General features: G+C 43.8%; 1 protein-coding gene across 3 annotated transcripts in view; it reads right to left on the bottom strand.

Moving 5' to 3' along the window:
• The window catches only part of runx3 (RUNX family transcription factor 3), a 45,931-nt gene that overhangs the window by 12,055 nt on the left and 11,887 nt on the right, over window positions 1–21,989 (bottom strand). For all 3 annotated transcript variants that reach the window (XM_005738948.1, XM_005738949.2, XM_005738950.2), the window contains 3 exons: window positions 14,097–14,338; window positions 13,239–13,395; window positions 11,709–11,813 (listed from right to left, as the gene is read on the bottom strand). In XM_005738948.1, the coding sequence (XP_005739005.1) occupies window positions 11,709–11,813; window positions 13,239–13,395; window positions 14,097–14,338 (504 nt within the window). The remainder of the gene's footprint in view (window positions 1–11,708; window positions 11,814–13,238; window positions 13,396–14,096; window positions 14,339–21,989) is intronic.

Raw genomic sequence — 21,989 nt, 5'->3', positions numbered from 1 at the left:
AGAGAGAGAGAGCAAGAGACCGTCACCGTGTTTTCAGCTTCCACATACAAAAATATTATTAGAATGTCAGCAGACCTTGAAATACATTGGCTAGACACTAAATGTTATACAAGCTGCACCTGCTGCCACGTCATCCGCAGATAACGATAGCGTAAGTGGTCAAAAATAATTACTGGAGGAATTTTGTTTCCCTGAACCTAAAGTCTAAGAAACAACACACTACCAACTGCTGCACTCCTCTGTGGACAAAAGTGCTTTTGTTGGTCTTTTTAACAAGATTAAAAGAAAAGAAAAAAAGTGAGTGCATCTATCCCCAATAACCACTCGTCTCTCACACCCACACCCACGCAAATTCAGGTCTGACTGACACAGCACTTAGTCAGAAGGAAACACCCAGACGAGGTTAGCAGACCATACAGTCATCGCTGTTAAACATAACGAAGAGAAGGGAAAGAGAAAGAGACTTTAGCGCGTGTCTGTGTGCAGGAGGTGAGACTTAACTCTAAGAAGCGAAGCAGCGCTTCTTTAATCCAACCGAGTACCTAACCCGCACACACTTAGCCCCCATATCACTTTGATGCCCTGTTCAGGGAAACGATGAGATGAGAAAAAACCTCTGATCATGCCTTTTATGCAGACGCACTCATGTACAAATACACATGTGAACACACCTTAAATGTCAGACGTGAGTGCGGATGAGGGCTGTGCCTCTAATGGGAGGAAGACATTTTAATGTAACTATCAATGCACCAAAACTGTGTGTGAACCGGCATGTATACATTCTGTGGTTTTCTCCCTGGCATCTCTACAGAGTGGCCTAATGTGAAGTAATGGCTGGATTTGAATATTTTATCACTATATAAAGGGGGCAAGGCAGACGGACCAATATGGATTTTGCCCGTCCTTTCTCTGCACTGACCCATGGGCAATATATCTTCCCTCCGAGGCTGACCCATGGGTAAAGTTTCCTCTCGTTTACCGCTCTGTCCATTTGTTTGTGCCCACCGCCTCGCTTCCGGCCTCTCTTTACAAACTATATAGAAATATCAAGCTTTGAAGCCCCCTCCCCGTACGCACACGCAGGCAGCCACATACACGGAGGGGTGATGTTCCGACATAATGTGAACACAAGCAGGCACTCAAATCAAAATTGTCGCTCTTCATTCACTCATTAGGAGTTGGATGAAACTTTAAATGTGTGAGAAGAAAAAGAGTCAGTCATGACTAATCTGTAGGAGCAGAGACAGGAGTCGTGTTGCTGCTCTGCAGCTGTTTGTGTGAGTGTGTGTGACTGAGTCCACCCTCTGGCCTGCCACTTTGCTCTGTGCTGTTACTCAGAACAAATCCCGGATAGACTCGTACGCTCTTGCACGCTCTGTAATATCATTTTTATTCACATGTGGCCTTCTTTTTAAACTTTGATGGAAGGTAGAAGCCAGAATATTTCTCTCTCTCTGCACACACACACACACAGCGCCTGGTACAGGCTCCATAACCCACATAGACACTGTGGCTACTGTCTGTTCCAAGCCAGAGCAGGGGCGGCCAGGGGAAGCAGTCCTCCAAATATAGCCCCTATATGTGTCCTTGTGTAGTTATTAAGAGATTTACACCACCTCAAACGGCTGAGGTCGGGGAAATGATACATCCCACTGCTCTCTGGTTGGAAAAAAAGACAGGCAGCACGGGGGAAAAAAATGATAATTGGTCAGTTTTTCTGTGGCCACTGGTGGTCTGAGATGAATTGGCTGAGTCTTTAGGGATGAAAGTGATCATTCAGTTACCCACAAACATGCACATGAACACACTTGAGCTGTGGATCCCGTGGCCCAGTTCCAGTTGGCAGGGATGCTTTAGCGACACACTGTTCGCAGCTTCCAGCAGGGGGTTTAGTGGCTTGTGAGAGGGCGATGTTTGGAAGGAGTGAGCAAGCGGTGGCATCATTAGAACAAGACCTGGAGCTCATTAACCCTGGCCTTGCAGTTGCTCTAAACATTGCACGTCGACTGGGAGGTGGCTTGAAGCTTTCGGCACCTCCTCTCAGTTTTACTCCTCGTCCCTTTTGTCTGTGTGAGCCTGTAAGCCTTACTGGGAAATTGTGATCAGAGGTGGTAGGGCATGAGCTTCGGACTGCCCGTGTAGCTTGAAGCAGGAATTTTGCCATTTCTGCACATGGCAAGTGTCTTAAAAAGAAAACTGTTGCTCCCTGTAGAAAAGTTTTAATAGCTGTCTAAATGATCCGCATAAGAGTCTCTTTGGCCAGCTGACCCCGGCTATAACTGCTTTGTGTCAAGTCCAACCGCCAACATTTGACTTCTACTCTGCAGGGCTTGGAGGGCCAGAGGGGTGCCGGTGCTCCACACCAGCCCCATTTCAGAGGGGTTTCTGTGGTCAGATGAATATTTAATGTGTTAGTGTGCACTTAGGAAAGAATGCCTTTGTTTTTCTCTCTATGATATCATAACCACAAGATAGAGCTGGGAGATGGGAGGCAATGCACACATGAGGCCTAAACAGCAGCGCTCAATATGCATCCAGAGCTGAAAATGGATGCTAAAGGTTGTAGATTTACTAGCCTCCTCTCAGAGTAGTGGTCGCATCATCTGAAAGCATTATGGAAGTCTATGAAGAACAAATAAAATGCTTGATATAAAATGTCTGGTATTAACAATGTAGTGAAAGGCGATGGCTGTGTTTTGAAGAGATGGGTGTGCCGTTCCCAGCCCTGCTTTGTTTCGCGTGTGTATGTGTGTGTGTGTGTGCTTTTATTTCCTGATAGTGTTTTATCTTCACTGCAGCATTGCTTTGCTCTTTTGTGTCTGTGCTTTGAAGCATTTTGAGGTAAGTTCAGGTGTAAATCGTGCGAAAAGTGTAAAGTTATGTTCTTCCTCACACTGCACGTGGGCGTTTCGAAGACCAGACCGCACGAACAATCTCCACCGAGCGTTGCCCAGCCTTCCCTCCACAAAACCCGTATCAGCTCAACAGGGAGGCAGTGTTTGCTCAGCGAGGTGACTGCCAGGACTTTAACACGATGCCACAGCTGAACGATCACCCAGTGCGACCTGTTTCCTTCCTTCACCCTCGCACTTTTCTCTACTTCTCCTCTCGTTTTCTGTCTGTCTGTCTGTCTCTGCCTCCTTTAAAAGAAAGAAACATATGTTGCCGTCCAAAGGGAGACACATTAAACACAAGCCCTTTTTAGTTAAGGGCTGGGTTCTTTTTCAGGGACAAAGTGAAACTCTATCTGAACAGCAAAGGCCAATACGTGCTTTGGCTGTGACCCAGCTCTGCACTGAATATATTTGAAGTGTAAATATTTGTTTTCGTCGTATAAATGGACTTGATAGGCCCCTGATAACAGACAAGAATTAATGTGGAGTGCATGTATCACAGTGAAAACTATGTCTGGACTGTCTATGTATGCATGGTATTGAATTGCATAAAAAAACAATGTTTGGGTAGTGTAAGGAGCACTCCCGAGTCCAGCGCAAAGTACACAAAATGGCAGCTGGGTGAGCTTTTTTTGTTGCATTAATGAATCATTTTAATAATACCACAAGTTTTAGGTCAGGGAAGCCCTTGTTTTTTGTGCTAGCGCACTGAAACTAAAGTCTTGAAAAGATATGAAAACAAGCTGCATCCTTATCTAACTTCTGAAACTCGACAGTGTAGCGGGGTGACAGTTGAACACATGTTGCAGTGGGGCCTACTTGCCTGCGAGCAAACTTCCGTTTGCCCTCAACAGACACTGGGGACGTTTCAACATGTGTTGAGCAAAACCTTGTACACCTGTCTTCCTCTTCCTCCTCTCTAGTGGACCTGAACCCCCCCCGTCACGTTCCCACCCTGCTTCTTTCTGCCACCCTTTTCGTTTACTTCCCTTTTCGTTCTATTATGAGCACAGCCCAAAACACTTTTCTGCAGCAGTGCATTTGGCTCTGTGCTTCCCAAGGCCACCAATCACACCATTGGGTATTTACAGTGGGGCAAATCAAAGTTCTTGTTTTGAGGCTGACCCTGAAGGATGTGGGTTTTACCCTTGGCTGGTGATTGTGGCTGTCTCGTCTGAGCCTAAATGAGTCGATGCTTGCCACACTCAGACATTACACTGCTTTAAACTCATTTACATAACGCTCCCGTACGTCCTTATGAATAAATGCGTAAAGTTTTACAACTCTGTGCGCTCACTTCATGATAATGACAAACTGTATCTCTGGATATAAGTGTGAGCTAAAGTGTCTATCATAAACACAGCAGCGCTTTTAGTTTTGTTTTTTTTCGTTTTTTTTTTTGCGGAAACATTATTTAGGCTTTCAGGGGGACGTCAACAAAAGTTGTGGCATGCTTTTATCATCCTCTACGGCCACAGCTGGGGGACCGTCTGGTCCCTGAGGCAGATGCATCAGCCTGTCTCTGGGGACATCAGCACTGTGAAAATCCCCCTCGTAGGCCTAACACAAGCTGCTCACAACGGAAGTTGCTACATGAGACTGTTTGAGCAAAGAGCGAAGCCTTCCTTTTCTGATAAGGGGATAAAGTGCTTTGCGTGTGTGTGTGTGTGTGTGTGTGTGTGTGTGTGTGTGTGTGTGTGTGTGTGGAACAGAAGCAGTGCCACACAAGGACAGCCCTGCAGCGAGGCAGGTTGAGGCAGGCAAAGAGGGTGAGGGGGTGCCAAAATAGTGCACCCAGATTCTAGAACAATACAGCAAGGCCCGTAGCACATTGAGAGCAATCATCCCTCTTTTGTCTGGCCTTTCTGTACTTTTGTGTGTGTGTGTGTGTGTGTGTGTGTAACTGTCTTCTGAGGCGTGTTGGGGGGTGATATGAGTGGAGCTGTTTTGCAGGCCTTTTGGCTGAATGCCTGCAGACTTTGCAGTGCTGCTGCTGCTTTGGCCTTGTTGTGCACAGAAGGCCTATTTGGCTCGGGTGACAGATCATATTAAAGCAATAAGCTGCTCTGAGTGTGTTATTTTAGCTCAAACGGTGAATGAGGTTGTTGTGCACATCTGTGTGTGTGTTTACGCTCGCGTCTGCGTGGTAGTCAGGTCGCTCTAAGTAGCGAGGTGCTGGGTGAAAGGTGGGGGCCTCGCAGAGCTGTGGGAAAGGAAGACAAGCTGCTGCTGTCACATACATCAATGCAACGCCAGCAGATGTGTCAAACGGCTTTGCGTTCACACCTCCGTGCATAGTAGCTCACACACAATTATGTGCAAAAATGAGTGCATTTGCCCCTAAACACACACGCAAACACACAGAGTTCCACTGAATGACAAGATTAAGATTCCAGGTGGGTCAGAGCAAATGTGTGAAATGTGAAATGTGTGAATTTTCCATCATGTAGGCACGCATAATTTTTTTATTTATTTTTTTTACTTTCAGTTCTTTCTCTGTGTGTCTGTTTTTTTTTTTTTATGCTCTTGGTGGACTGTTGCAGAAGTGTCAAGGTTACAAGACTGACCTCTCCTTTGCTCTGATGATTCCAGTCTGTGTTTACCTACAGAATTACAACTTTCTCCACTGCTGGAAGCAAAAGAAAAGTTCTTGCTGCACCTATTATTTGCTCACTGTTCCTAACCATTAAGGCCTGAAGAAATAAATATCCAAACCGCAGGGTGGTGGTACACAGCGTCTTTTCCAGTAACCAGCAGGTGCCTTCTTCCCACAAACCGCCCCCCCCACCCACCCACCCCTCGCACTCTTTGCCCCAACGCAGAAAACGGTTTATTGTCATAATCCAGCGGGGGAGAAAAATATTCCTCCACTCATGGGCCATTTATTTTTCTAAATGCAGATCGGAACTTTTATTGAATTACAGCTGAAAGGTCGTAATGGCTCCCTCCTGTATGGGTCAGTGTAAATAAGGAAGAGTGAGCACACACAGAGTGGGCATTTTACTTCAAGTCATAGGTAAGTAAACAGGAAAGACGCTTGGCTGCTGAGTTTACAGGGGAGTGGGTAGGTGGAGAGAGCTGAGTGGAGATGTTGGCCCGACTTCTTATTTGATTATGAGAATGTGTCTTCTGCTTGCATCATAAGACTGAATTAAAAGTGCCGTCTGGGACCTCTGTAAATAATTTGGTAATTCCTGGGACGTCCTGCTGTTCTATTCGGCGTCAGTGAATATGGGGAGGAAATTTGTGTCTGAGCGGAAAAAGAAAGGGCATTTTACCCCAAAGCTTTTGTGTGTGTGTGTGTGTGTGTGTGTGTGTGCGCGTGCCTCCAACAGTCATCAGCAGGCCTGAAGGAGGAGGATTCACTGCACTGTTTCAAAATGTGGACAATGTTCTTCTTTTTCCTCATACAGCTGAAACTTGTGCATTGACACTGCAGCAACATGCCGAACAACAAACAGAGGCAGCAAAGGGAGAAGAGGAGAAAAAACGGTGCCCGTGATTGGCTAATGGCTGCAATTTCTTTGTTTATATCACAATTCGGCCGAGGTATTTAAACTAATTAGCTCTGCTTTCACAGGAAAGCCTAAGTGCAAAAGCTTAAGCAGGATTACCTACAACTGTGTGTGAATGCACTACTGCGCGTCTCGTCCTCAAAGAGAATTGGCCTCAAAGCTTCTAGATGTGGTTAAGGTGGCAACAGTGGTCAGAGAGCTTCCATCTCAGTCCTTTATTTATCCTCCCACGACAAAATTTGATCATGTTACACTCACAACGAAAAAAGACATGAGAAAATAATTAGCAGCCGAGTGGCTGCTTCTAAAGCTTACGGATATGTATGATATGGCCCTCATCTGCTTCCCGTCACAAGTCTGAAAGCTCAAAATGCGGTGGATGGTTTGTCCCAGTACACGAGTTCCTCTCTGAAATCAGTTCAGAACTATTCAATATGTACCACTGCATTCCAGTGGATTTATCAGTTAGCCAATATTTGTTCTACGTCTAATCACTGAAGCCAAGTATGATGCATCTGGAGTGACCCCGGGGGGGAGAAAGACCACAGTCGACAGGCTCCAGTCAGTGCAGACGCCACTGAGTGTCATTTCTTCGAAAAGATATAAAATCTGCCCTTTATCAGTTCCCATCTGTCTCTGTGTGGTGTTCAGGCAGACTCTCGTCTCAACCAAATCATAAATTAGGTGGTCATGAGGTTGATCGTTGAGGCTCGCCACTATTTGTCTGTGTATGTGTGACTGTGTGCATGAGCAGGCCGCTATGTCTCCAGGTTATAACATCTCGTAGTCAGGAAAGCACCCGGCATCACGCACGCCGCTTCCCCCCCCTCCCGTGGCACTGATACACCTGTAGGCCTTTCTTTCAAAGACACCCATCTCCATTTTCAAACATCAAAGTTTTCTTTGAGAGAGCAATTCGCACCGAGGGGGATCCTTTCATGTGATCTGCGGAGCATGGGCGTGGCTGCACTTAAAGAGATGCACCTGGCAGGTGCATAAGCTGGGCACCCGCACACGCAAATGCATACGCAGCAGCATTCATGCTATCTCTTTGTTTACTTTGCAGAGCGACTGCAATATCACAGGAAAAATAACACAGCAAATGTCATTGTTTGTCTATTTGCATACCTTGTACAGTCTGTGTGCCAAATGCAAATAAAATCAACCCGCCAACTCTAACATGCACCCGACCCCCTCCCCTCCCTCCCTGACTACCTCCCTACGCCCACCATTCTCCTCATGGAGCTGTAGGAACACACCCAACCGAGTAAACACAGGCAACAAAACACGACAGTACTTGTGTGATTTTGGATGCGTGGGCCTGTGTTGGTGGGAAAGTGTGTCAGCTCTGGCTGTATGTATACAGGTACTGCACGTATGCTGTGCAATTCTGTTAGTGGTTGCGATGTTTTCACGTGTATCATTCTCAAGTATCACAAGACAAATGAGCACTTTGACATCGCTCAGGTGGAACGAGCTGCCGCATCTTCAGCATTCAGCAAACAACAGTCTGTGCAAATCTCATCACCTCATACGTGCACAAAAAATAATGAGCCAATCTATCTAACAGTTCATATTCATCGTTTCGCTTCTAGTGTTATTTATCCGTCTTGATTATATTACTCTGATTAAATGAGATGGCACTCGAAAATTCATTTGAAAAACTCAACAGCAACCACGACACGGTTACTCAAAAAAAAAATCCACAAACCTCATTGGGAGCGGTTTCACATAGGAACTATTTTGTTTCTACCGAAGCGCACCCGCCAACCAAAGGAAACACGCAGCTAGATAATATTACAGCTCAGTTGAGTTACAGCATTAATGTTTACACGCTGTCACAAGCGTGACCCTCCTGTTGCAGGTAGAGAAGCATTTTCTTCTGCATACTGACATAGTTGGCAGGTGCAGTTCAGTTAAAGAGGAAATAGTTCCCACGTGAAACTGCTCACATCAAGGTTTTATGGATCATTTTGTTTGGTTTTAGTTTTTTAATATCTTGGTTATGATGTGCTACTAATAACGAAACATGGGGCACAGCACATATCTCCAAAAAATAGGGCGGGGGGGGATCTCCACAGCAGGGCAAAGAGGCAGAGGCAGAGTTAAAACTAGATATTTAAGATTCAGCTGAAAATGTGCGGAAGCTATTTTCTAGTTAGTGACATTACAAACACACACTCATAGCTGAACTGATTTCTCACACACAGACAAGTCTCTAATCTGCTGTCAGATATTAAATTTATATAATTTTTTTGACACCATATACTTGTTATTTGTCAGCCTTAACGAAAGAGCTTTATTTTTTCTCAAGCTCCAAGCATTTCCTACCCTTGTCTGAACTCTCTGCCTTGACCCACAGCAAGGTCTTTCGGGGAACTGATTCATTTCAGGTTGAGAGATACAGAAATACAAACGGGCCCTTCCCCCGGGGCTAAATAGGCAGCAGTTGATGTCATGTATAAGCGAGGTGGTGAGAAGGGCAACAAAAATATAGCTGAGGGATTAATCGGTGAGAATAACCCTGCTCGGGCGTATGAGCTGTTGTGTGGAGGCATCTGATAGCAGCGACAAACAGGGGAGGGACTCGACACTTCAGTCATCTGCTTTCCTTTTTTGCCTTTCTGTCTTTTTCTAGCTCAGCATGCCCTCTCTTGTTGCTGGATGTGATATTTTGTTAGAGCTCAGACGAAACTGGAGGGAGAGCTTTCATCGACAGTTGTGCTTCCAGTTTGGGCTCAGCAGAAGTTTGATATTAAAGTCTGACAGATAGATTGGGGGGTGGGGGTGGATTAGGATGACAAATGCCGGATGTTTGATGAGGAAATCGGCAGCAAGGGAGACAAAAATACTGTTCAGGAACAGAATTCTGTCTGTGTGCATTCATGACCGTGATGCTGTGTGTCTGGGCATGTGGATATACATTAGTGTACACAACTGTACTCATAGCGTAAGTGTTTCCTTTACTGCTCGAGCGCTTTCAAGCATAGCATTCTTTGTTACATTGCCGCAGGCGAGCCACCGCTGCAGTCCTGTCCATCAGGTTCTCTCGACTAGATCCGTAAACATTAAAATCCCTCCTTCCCTTCGCTGCCAGCTCCTGCCATGGCTCGACAGGCAGCAATGCAAATGCAGGCCGTACACAAACAGCCTGCAAAGCCCCGCACGGCCGGGCCCAGCGGCCTGCCAGCCTGCAGACAGGTGAGCCCGGCACTGACCAAGATGTACAGACATCGTTGTGTGTAATCGTTGACTAAAAACAACCAAAAGAAAAGCAGTTTTTGCATGTAAAACTGTCTCTGAGATGACATTCATAATTTTTAAAAAATGCAGTTTTGTGTGTTGGCAGAAGCGCCTCGCAACATTTGGCTCGACACGTTGCACAGTTGCAATGTGCTGCCTTGTGGTTAGAAAATGATCTGATTAATTTTATGGTCCTAATAATGTCTGAATGTTGGTGTGTGTTCCTGTTCTGTCTGATATAGTCTCAGAATGTGCTTCTTGTTTAAATAAGAGAGGCCCTTAATCTCATCTTGTGAGGTTTCTATTTTGAGTTTTTTTTTCTTTCTTTTTTTACGAACTAAGCTCATCTCGGCCTCAGATCAGACACACCACATTGAAACCAGCATAATGAACAATATAAATGTGCTGCGTTTCAAAATGCTCCCTCTATCCTGGTCTCCTCACAGAGTGCATTTTAACCTTTGCACAAAAGGCCACCAGTCCGTGTTTGAAATTGAGGGGGCTTTAGTTCGAGTTCATGAATATTGAAATCATATTCAGACGTTTCTTTTCTGTCATTCTGTGAATTTCCTCTCAGCACAGTGTAACAGAGTTTAATGGAGCTCTAAATTCCTCCTGCCCTAAATTAAACAGTGTTACTTTATAGCACCCAGCGCCAGTGTAAAAGTAGCACGGCCTCTCTGACGCCTCAGCTGAAGCCGTAACTTGTTGACAGACAGACAGGAGACAGCATTAACGTACACAGTTATTTCACACCGACACACTTGCAGATGAACCAGAGAATGCACTTGATGCACTCGCACACACATTCAGCTTCTTTTTTTTCTATTTGAACAGAATACAATCAAATTGAAACCATGCCCGCACACACACACAGCGTTTATTATTATCTACTCGCTGTTCTCTTTTATACCTCTGCAAATAGACGGCACTTAGTTTGGCAGGGTGAGGAGTGGGGGTGGGGGGCTTGATGCTTCTCACTCCATGCCCCCTGAGCTCCCTTTGCTAACCGTGTCCTTTCATGTGGCTCTCGCTGCCACTCTCTCTGTCCCCTGTGTGCTCCATGTTCACCGGTTCTAAAGAACCCACTTCCGCATAAGCCGCAGTTATCCACCTCTAAGCAACCCTGATAAGTACGATTCCTCCATAGAAACTATCAGAAAATCCTATTTCTCATATTTATCTCACCTTGAGCTCATTAAAAAATAAAAATGCATGCATACAGCTCTAACCGTCAGTGACTGAGTCATCTGAGTACCTCTGCTTTCACCATCCCTCGCACTAGAAGCATCAAACCACAAGAGCATGTAGCTGTGGCTGAAGGATGGCGCTAACAGCTTTAGCATGCCGTGCCTTCCTGCCAGGGCTAACGGTGGCTGGAGTCTGCCCTGTGTTAAATCAACGAGCCACTTATGTGGTTGTGCAGGCAGGTACAGTACGACCCCTCTGACCAGCGCTGAAGAAGGTAGGAGTGAGGAGGAGGAGGAGGGTTCCACTGAGCTGAGCCACCTGCGGCTTGGAGACTCACTCAGCTCCTCTTAGTGGTCTTGGGTTTTGCCTTAATATGCTTTACAGTTTCCTCTGACAGGGCCCTTCCCTGTGCTCCTACTGCACACACACACAGACACACAAGCCTACCCTACTATTTAAGTGAGGACAATATATTGCCCTACATTCATTCTCTAGAGGCTTACCATAACCCAAGCTTAACCCAAACTTCACTCTAATCTTAACCCCAAAACCCAAGCCTTAACCCCAAAAGAAATCTAGGGGAAACTGGATTTTCTAGCACATCTTGATCGTGTGAACTGATTCTCTAGCTCTCCCTTCACCAAGGCACTGCACACCCACGAATGCACTTGCACTTGCACTTGCTTTCAGGCCTGCTCAGTGTAAGACTCTCATCTACATTCAAGAAGCCAGTGGGTTTACTGACACCCACACTTAGAGAATCGGGAGTCGACGCTGACAGTGCTGTGCAGCATCGCACCTCAATGCATTTTAGCAATAATGCTAGTGTGAGTGGGTCTCTTTGTGCGTGTGCGTGTGCACTTACTGCGTGGTTCGCGGGGTCCGTCCACGGTCACTTTGATGGCGCGGTGGTACGTGGCCACCTGAGGCGGTCCAGTGAACACGGTGATGGTCAGAGTGAAGCTCTTTCCTGCAGCACAGCAACCAAATCGCGTTCATGAGTGTTATTTATTCTTCTTTGTAAACGACCGTTTAGAATCATCTGCAAAACTTATTTTCTCTCTTCTCACAACAATACTTCGCTTGTTCAACCTCAAATCATCACCGGCTTTCGTCCCGCTGCTGCAGCCTTTGAATTCAAATTAAATAATAAGAAGAAGAAAAAGAAGAAGCCAAGGACCGGCTCTCTTTTGACGGTCTGGCTGCGGGTATGATTTGGATTATTGAGGGAATGTCTTCCAGATTGTGCCAAAGAGCTTACAGCAAGAGTTTATTGTTCAACAAGGCAGGCTCTCGCTCCCATTCTGCATCAAAGTGCAGAGAGAGGAAGGCTGGACCACGCAGGGAGTCCGGCGCTGGTCCCAGGCTCTGAGAATAGCGTCCCTTGTTAAATGGAGACTGAGTGGGAAGACAGACATAAAATCCTCATGTGGGTGGGCTAATTGGCTGCAGAAATAAAAGGTACGAACTACTTAAAAAAAAATCATGGAAAAGACAATCAGATAAAAAATAGAAATATAAAATCCAGAAATGGCCTCACGGAGAGAAGCGAAATGACTCCGATGAGGCTTTTAAAATCGTTCTCTTTTATTATTTAAGTTGACCATATTTACTTGAACTTTGCGCTGTTTTGATTTTCTCAATATAGCATAAAATGGTACACGGTAGGCCTATGGTTTGACCACAACATCCTGGAAACGAGCCTGTTGACGTGGGAATTTTTATACAGCAATTAAACGCAATAACCGTGATAAATAGTGCGCAATAGTCCATAAGATGCACGCATCCTAAATGGTGGCGGGGATTATTTGACAAATTGCCCCGGGACATAAATTGCACGGTGGTTTCTCATCCATCCCTCCGATTTGCACCACGTCGATGATTATTTGTATTCCCTCGGATTAAGAAAATTATACAGCCACATTGCAGCTGCATACCGTGACGCAGGCCAGATGTTTCTGATGACACCCGTGGACGTCAGTTGGCAAGGTGTGGGCACTCGTCGTACCCAAACATAAACGCTTCCACATTTGCAGAATTATCTCAGCAACAGAAATCATCCCCAAAACTGACAGAAAAGTATTTATGCGCGAGCTGTATTTTAATACGCGCAGCGGTGCAGCCTGTGCAAAAATATTTAGTTTCATATCATCCGCGTTCTCTCAAAAATAATATGTTGTCACTCGTTTTTTGTTTGTTTTTTTCTGTGCCCAGAAATATGATCTATTATTATGTGTTTTCAAATGCATTACACGCAGACATTCCCTCATCGTTTGTGTGCAGGCCTGTGTGTGTGTGTGTGTGTGTGTGTGAGAGAGAGAGAGAGAGAGAGCGAGAGAGAGCGAGAGAGAGCGAGAGAGAACAAGAGAGAGAGAGTTTCAGAGGTTACGCTCACCTCGTCCGCTCCTGCCCACGAAGCGCAGGTCGTTGAAGCGAGCCACCTGGTTCTTCATTACAGCCGAGGCGTTCCTCAGCTCGGCCGAGTAGTTCTCGTCGTTTCCGGCCATCACGGTGACCAGAGTCCCGTCGGGGACGTCACCAAGAGCCACAACCTGAGCGCAGGAGAGGGAAAAAAAGATGCTGGTCACTCGGGTCATCAAAGCAAATGTGCTCAATGCGCGCGTAAAACCGCATCCGACTGTTTCGTAATATTAAGTTAGAAATCGTACATTGTACAATTTGAACACAATGTCAACAATAAACTGCTGATTGAATTATGCAGCTTGGAGATTTTTTTAAAGTAGACAATGTCATCACGTTAACAAAGAAATCATATAAATTTCACTACATGTTCTGTGACTGTGATGTCCTCATCCGAGCGGATCCGAACACATGACAAAGACAGTTAACTGATAAAAACACAAGAATTGACTCAGGAAGCGTCAACATTGCGTAATCCAGAAACAAATAAAGGTACAAAATATTAATTCAGCTTCTCTTGCTACTTGCACTTAAATTTCTTATCCCTTATTGTCCAATTTAAAGCCTAAAAAAGCAAATGTTATTTTTACGATTTGATTTTTAAAATTTCACTCAAAGCAAAAACTGAAAGTCACCCAAAAATCCCATCAGATAATTCTAAATAAAAGAAAATGGATTACTTCCTCAAGTCCCATTTGCTTGGTTTTAATTTATTTATTTTTTGTTCTTCTTTTTTTTTCTTTACTCGTACATTTAAGGAAGTTAGAGGCCTGCAGTGGGAATTATTAAATGAAAAACATAACACATGATAATAAGGAGCGATGTGTCTTGCCTTGAAAGCCACGGGGAGCGTCTTGTTGCACCTCCAGTGAGACGGCAGCACAGAGCAGAGGAAGTTCGGGCTGTCGGTCCGGACCAGCTCGCCCGCGTGGTCCGCAAGGACGTCCACCACGTTCCTGGTGTCCGGTCTTGACCTGATGGGCCCTGCGGTGGCCATGGCCCCGTTGCTGTCTCCAATCTTGCTGCAGGGGAAGGATGTGGAGGGCGGCGTGAACCGTCTGGTGGTCGGCGGCTCTACGGGAATATGCATCACAACAGCTTGGGTCAGTGCCACCTGACTGGGTCGGATCAGAGGAGCAAAACTCTTTGGAGGGAAAAGTTTTTGTCTGTCTCTCCAGACGATGCTGGTGTCAAGAGTCCACTGTGTTGGCGCAAAGGTTGGAGGCGAGAGCGCAGAGTGGAAAGAGCCTCGCTACCTGAACAGAAACTACAAACTGGTGACTGTGTGGCTAGATCATCTGCACATGATGTGTCGGCTCGAGCAGCACCAGAGCCGACAAGGTTTGCTCTAATTTCAGCAAAGACGTGCAAATAAAAGCTCTGCGGCAGCGCTCAGCTTGTCTTATATCGGTGCTCGCGTCTGCCGCACACCGTGGATTTCTTTCTGCCGCGTGAGAACTGAATATAAGCACCACAAACTGCCCGAGAACTCACTCAAACTCGCAAATAAGTGAATGAATCTCCCAAATATTTTTCTGCAGATCGGTAAGAGTCTGTTGGCACAGGTAATCCAGGCGCGATATATTAAAAAAAAATTAATCCGCCTAACTAAAACCAAAAAAATGTCTCGACTAAACAGCGATTTTCTTTTTAAGCAGACGCCTCCCGCTGATTTCACCAGAAACTTTTTTCACCGCTGGTTTAAAAACAAAACAAAACAAAAAAGTCTAATTAAATTTCTCAAACTCGAATATCTACAGTCAAACTGCAGTTAAAGCACAGCGATGTCCTGTTTCTTGCGTAAAAGTTCTCGCAACCGTATCCCAGTTTAGGTGTTCCCACAAAAAAAAAAAAAAACCCAAAACCAACACAACTCTGGAATAATGGGAACGATCCTGTCGCTCCAGTTGGATTTCCTTTAAAAGTTATCCTTTAGGGCGCAAGAAGAAGCCGTGAGGATGAACAGGGTGCAGAGTGCCGCGATATTATTTTACCCTAGTCATTTTAGTGTTTAGTGGTTGGGAGTGTGGAGATGATTTCGACCAATGAATCTACTGGGCTGGGCTTTCATCAGACCAATCAAACTCGCCGGTGCTCCCTCTGCAGCTATGCACTGTTGTCACACACACGATCTAAATTATTGATACATATCTCTGCTTTTCTCTGTGTTTTTATGCGCTACACACGCTTTTTACATGAAACAGAAAGCAGGAGACAGCGTGCGTTAAGAGGAAATGTTTTATTTTTATTTTATTTTTTCAGAATAAGAGACGCCAGATATAACTTACGAAAACAAAACCAGCATGCAAGCAAATACTTTTGCTTAAATTATTATTTTTATTATGACTATTAATGAAATAAGCAGATGCTTTAAATGGCGAATTTAATGGACTATAGCGCTTAAGAATAAATCCTGCGTTTGGCTTCTGTGGAGATTTACTGTAAATCCCGAGTGTCACAGGGCACCACCTTAATCGTTAAAATATTATATAAGATCAAAGGTGTGCACCTTTATCTCCACGCTGGTTTATCACACAGCCTCCTCTGAACTCAGCTGTTTGGAAGTGATCTAAAGAAGGCCCGAGACTGCACAGGTCTGCGGTTTCAATCTCATTTATTCATTTTAGACGCTATTATATCTCGAGGCTTCGCACCATCTCTAAATTTTCATAAAGTGAAATTATGGGTTTAAGATAGATCCATATCATTTTAATTGACTGAGCGGAATTCAATAAAAAAAATTAAAGCAAACAAGCAAATGTGTTTTTTCCACATCAAAGAACATAACAGAGTCAATGCGTGTGTGCCAGAGGCTGAATTCATTAGAAATGTTGAGGGTTACATCAAATGACGGCACACCCTGCTAAAGCCTTCCGCCGTGCTACTTTTTGACACTAGTTGGCGCATTTGCCTTTTCAATCGCTGACAGCCCCGGCGGTCTGAGAAGCAGACATTTCACATCTGCAGAGGAAACTTTTATCTGCTCCCTGAGATGAGTCGGAAATCTGAATTAATTTCGACTTTAGGCCAAACGCTTAAACATATTTTTGATTTTTGGGGGGAATTTCTGTTTAGCTGGTGGGAGATTTGCTCCCCGGGCATTTTCATATTCACATCCACGTGTGAGATATTTGCCCGGATCACAATAAAATGTGTTATTGTCGGGAAATAAAAATCCTTATTAGAGCACGCACATTTATTCGTTTAAAAACTTCTCATTGAAGCCAACTGAATGAATAAAATGCGATATTTGCGCGTCTACATACATCATTTATAGATTCAATTCTCTGAGAGTTTTTTTGTGTGTGTGTCTGCTGTAATTCATTTTAAATGCACAGGCAGGCTTTTAAACATCGCTTAAAAATACCGTGTGCACATTTTACTGAGTTTGGCGAGGAGTGATCGATTAGGAGAGAAAGCATTACGCTCTAGAAATTTGGTAGTTTTGATTTAAAAATGCCACAAAACGTAAAATAATAATTAATGAATTAAATTCAGCGAATATATGTTTTAGTAAAATTTTCATAGTGTGTGTGCAGTTTTTTTAACGCTGTTTGTTTGCAATATAATTAATTAAGAGCAGCTAAGTAGCTCGTCGGAGTGGTTTCCCTTAACCTTTCCTGCCGCAGTGATCAGAGCTGCAGTCACACAGCAGGATGCAGAGCTTAGACAGAAACAATATAAACACCATTCTAAAATTTTAAGATGTTAAAATCGTCTGAAAACTCAATTTTATTTCCTAATAGCTATCAGCAAACATCAGTTGATCATTGTTGGCGCATCTGTGCAACATTCATTAATATTTACAATGGTAACGTTGCACAACCGTGTGCGCAGAGTGCCAGCCAAGTGTTGCTAAACTTTAGTTCTCTAAATAAATTCTGTGAAATTCTACCTGCGTGCCGTTCTCTCTCTTTCCTTCTGGGCTGAATGTTGTGAGAAATATTAATGTGCAGGCTTGTTTTAACACTCTCACACTCCTTGTCTGTGGTTGCTTGTTTTTTGTAATGTAGGACAGCGGTTCAGAGGGTTTGAGCAAAGCTTTGAAAAAAATTACGCACTGAAAGCACATGAGAAAAAAAAAAGAAATATTTTATGGTAGCAAAGCCACCATCACACTTATCCCTGGTTCACAGAAGACAGCAGCATAAATAATTGCTTTATGTGTTGACATTGTTGGTATTTCTTTTTTTTTACCTGATGTGAGAAATCTCCAAATCCAAAATAGAGCTGTACAACCTGACCTCCCTGAATTAAAACAATAAATAAATCGGATCAGATTAGCTGTCACACTGCCTCTATTTTAAAAAAGCACAGCTGGACTGGGACAATGACAATGCTGGTGGTATTTTAGTCATCCTCCTGCCCTAGTTCATTATTAATATGTGACCACACGCCCCAGCTATACCCCACTCAGCCTTAATGTGCGCTCCGGGCGCCTGTCACATTTAGACCTCCACATTTCAACATGCAGTTTCTACAGTTTCAGCCGCACAGGCATCGAGGACGGAGCCCGCCGTGCCCCTGAACGATTTTTAATGATCCGAGTGGGCTGAGCCTGAAATCAAGACAGAACTCCTGGAGGACATGTGAAACCCAGGACCCACCTCAAAAAGGCCTCAGCGTATAAGATTCTTGAGCATTCAGGGATGAAAAGAAAACAGATCCTTCAGATATAAATCAAGAAATCACATCATTGTTTACTGACGGTTGCTCTGTGAAAACCTGTGGTTGAGAAGTTGCCTTCATCTGTTTTCCTGGCCTGAATCAGAACAAAAGAAGGGGTCTCCTCAGCATCAGAAAGCATCACACAGTCTGTCTGAAGCACCGCAGTAAAACAAATCTGAAATGGGGCATTTTAGACACTCTGGACAAGTTGAAATACAAATAAAAAAGGAGTTCAAAGGTTTTGTGGAATCTTTACAAAGTCTTCTGTGAATTTAAAGCCAAAGGAAACCCTGCTTGCTTTGGGTTCTGTGTGCAATGAGTCAGATTGTAAAGACTAATATGAGTATGATCCCTATTAGTGGAGAAACAGCAAAGCCTTTGGGGTCTGTAAAGGTATACCTGGCTCTAAATGCCAACCACACTGCTTTCAGTGCCACTTAAAAGCCACTTTGAAGATGGGGACAGTCTCAGATATGTCGAGATCTCTTTAAAGTTTTTCTTTTTTTTTCTCCCCTCGAATATGATCTATTAGCCTGTGTAAACTCCCAGGCTATTTTCAGACATGCACACATAAGCCTTTGGATGGGTAGCTATTCATTTGGAAAAGGGGGCTATGGGGGCAATTAGAAATAGTTTGAGGTTCAGCGATGACATAAGACAAAGATTTCTATCTTTAGAGGAGCTGCGGCGGTCACACATTTCTGTACATTCACAAATTACAGGGCAAGCTTTGGCCCTCAACCCACCGAATGCATTCCTTCCGAAAAGTGTCTGCTCGAATTTCAGCCGGGGGTTTCTGCTCAGTGGAAATCTGAGTGTTCTGAATGGACGACTTCTATGAAATGGAGTTTTATTCCTCTTGGATTAAATTAGCTCTACTTTGGGGCTTGGGGTATTTTTTTGTATGAATGATGAATTCTGTGGTGACTGTGGAACGCCAAGCTTGTTTACCCTTCCCTCCCTTTTTCCCCCTTTTTGCTTTTTTTTCAAAATGCAGCTCGCTATGAAATGGACTTTTTCTGCTTGATATGACAAGAGTGTCTGTGATTAGACTTCTAAGCATGATGTAAGTCACCAAAGCCATTTGTGCTAGTCCCCTCAAAGCCAAATCATATTCTAGCGTCAGAGTGTTTATATACACAAGTATATGGAGAAACTTTTAAACAACAGTGAGTGGGTACAGACTGTTTGGGTTTGGGGCTCTTGCTGCTCTGATGCCTGATTCTTTCTCAAATCTTGATTACAGAATGTGTCAGCACATCACAATTGGCGGTCATTTTTGTCCATTTTGATGTTCGGGCAAGAAAATGGGAAACACATTGAACAATTTTGATCATGTAAATTTGCATGTTACTTTTTCTCCAGCAAGGTCGCCTGTGTTAGTTTTAATGATGGCTGGAATGCATCTGTGTACGTAAACTTTGTTTGAGCTCCTAATGACCCCAAAAGTCTTTATTTTCATTTTCATTTCTATAGTTTTCTTCAGCGTTCACCCCCCACCGCCTGCCGCCTTGTACTCGGGCCCCAGTTTCAGATCCTTGAAGGCATTTAGAGTATATTTGATTCCAGAGATGATGAAGAGGATGGTGACACTTCCAAACCCAGCAGCTAATTACTATGTAAGCATGATGAGCTGTGATCAGGCAGTCACCGGAGGAGACAATGAGCACATTCATCTCATGCATCTTTAATACGCTGCATACATTTTAAAAAAGGTGCAGAGTGGAGCCAAGGGCTTATTAAAGCCTCCTGAATCAATTTAGCAACATAATGGCTGTTGGGGGAACGACTGCAGCTACGTTTTTATTTCTGTCTGCTGAATGTAAATGGCCTTCTTAAAGACTGCATTCATCTTCAGACCCACCAAACGGTGCTTCATCACTTCATCCCATATTGACTGCATTATGAGTTTGGTAGCGTCGATTCTGACCAGCCCGGTGCTGCAACGCTGGAAAGACGCATCAGTGCGTTTGTTCGACGAATGCAGGAAATCTTCTGAGTGATTATGGTGGAAAAACTAAAATCACACTTTAATGGCAACCAAACAACTAACATGATGACTCTGTAATGCTAATATTTTATAAATCTAAACAGTTTGCGTTGATTACAGGGACTGAAATTATCATAATATAATGGAAATATTTGGCACAGCATGTAGTTGTCAAATTAAGATTTTATGTTCAAAATACGTAAGTCTAACAAATACACCCAATTAAACTCCAACCAAATCATTATTTAGGTTATTAAATTATTTCTTGTTATGCCAAACTTCTGAAACGGCCTCACTCTAAACCTGTAATTAAATATTTGAATTCTATATGTAATTATTCAAAGCAACACAACTCAAACTAGTGCAGAAACCAACGTGTACCCATTTATAATACAGCCATTATAATACTCACTGTGGCAAAATTAGGAGCAAAAATAACACAACTGCACTGCAAGTGTTCGTACTTTGCACACAATGCAGAATCATTTCGATTCGATAATCTGACAGGTGCTTGCACGCCGTTTGCGATCAGCAGCCTGCCACGCCCATATAAGGTAACATCTTTGCTGCACCGTGTCATAGAGAAAGCAAGCTGTTCTAATTGAGAAGCCACTGAAGTAAGACAGAAATTGAAACCAATTGAAAGGTACACTTTCTATAATGTTTCAACACAAGCGATTTTAGTAAAAACCGACAATGACAAGCAGACTCTGGGAACGGGAAATAAAATGATAAAAATGGGTGTGGAATTAATTGTGAAAAATAAAATTGACCACAAGACAAAGGAGGAAGTAGCCGCCTAACCTGTGAGCCCGAGACAAGAGACACTTATGTCCACAAAATAAATGTTCAAGTGATGAAACCCAGCAAGGATGAAAGGCCACCGATTTCAGTGCATAACTAACTGCATTAAATATTGTTTTCTGTCAAGTACATTCTAATATTTAATAAGACGAGTGTTTAGATTTTCCCTAACAGCCAACAGAATGAACACATTTTGATGAATGAAACAGTCGCTGTTAACTTTGAAGTAACTGTGTGGGGTCACAGACGTCTTTGTGCCTCGGTGATGTTTTTAAATGCTTCTGAGCATAAATGTGTTAATGCTCCTCTACATATGGTATAAAGAGTGTAATGGAGATTATAAAGTTATATGGGGACTCGACTAATATAAGTATGTCTTTTAACATTCGAGGCTTTGATTTTATTATTGATGCTTTGCTGCTAAACTTGTGGCTAACAGCCTGAGAGCCGGAAGATTTACTGCTGCGAAGCCTGAATGCTCAACGTGACAACGACACCGGATCAACTGGCAGAGACCATCCTCGTTAAGTTATTTTTCCATAAAACGTGATTAGGAACAACAATTAATGGAATCAGAAGATGATAAAGACAACAAGAGCCAATAAGAAGTAAAATAAGTGAGTTCTGTTGCTAAGCAGCTTGGTGAGTTGAGGGTTAAAAAATGATTCGTGTCTATGTAGTTTTTGCAAAACGGCAATTGTTTCTACTCCAAATAAAAATGTAAATTTGCCATGAACAACGCACGCATCTATTCTATTAAATGCTGCTTCAGCTTACATCCTTAATGCCCACTAGCTTACAGAAACTAATGGTTGCGTAAAAAATGCCACTTTATTGTCAGTTTCTCACTTTGGTTTTTGTTAATAATACTCCAGTTTTTTCATTTGAGTAGAATTTGACTTGTCATGGAGCATTTTTGGATTGTTGTGGCTGTTTTAAAGAATCTGCTGCAAGTCAGTTTAGGTCCCCCTCCTCCCCACCCATCCTTTCAATGCCAGTTCACCCCACCCCTGAGCTAGGCGGGGGGGAACTCGCCGTAAACCTCGGTGTCACGGTCGCTCCGCCCTCACATCATCCGTCGGGTACACTCACCCAACGATGACAGTCAGAGGCCTGTGATGTGGTTGGCAGGCCTGTTTATTCTTTGGAAACCCACTAAAAGTAGCATTGGATGGTAAGCTCACCAAAAGGCCCCAGTGCTATTATAGGAGCACTTTTGGGTTGAGTTTTGATCTGGTGGGTTTGTAAATAGGGCCCTGCCTT

This window comes from Pundamilia nyererei, unplaced genomic scaffold (assembly GCF_000239375.1).
Source record: "Pundamilia nyererei isolate P.nyererei 1_Seehausen unplaced genomic scaffold, PunNye1.0 scaffold00088, whole genome shotgun sequence".
Taxonomy (NCBI): domain Eukaryota; kingdom Metazoa; phylum Chordata; class Actinopteri; order Cichliformes; family Cichlidae; genus Pundamilia; species Pundamilia nyererei.
This window is presented reverse-complemented; position numbering and strand designations above follow the sequence as displayed.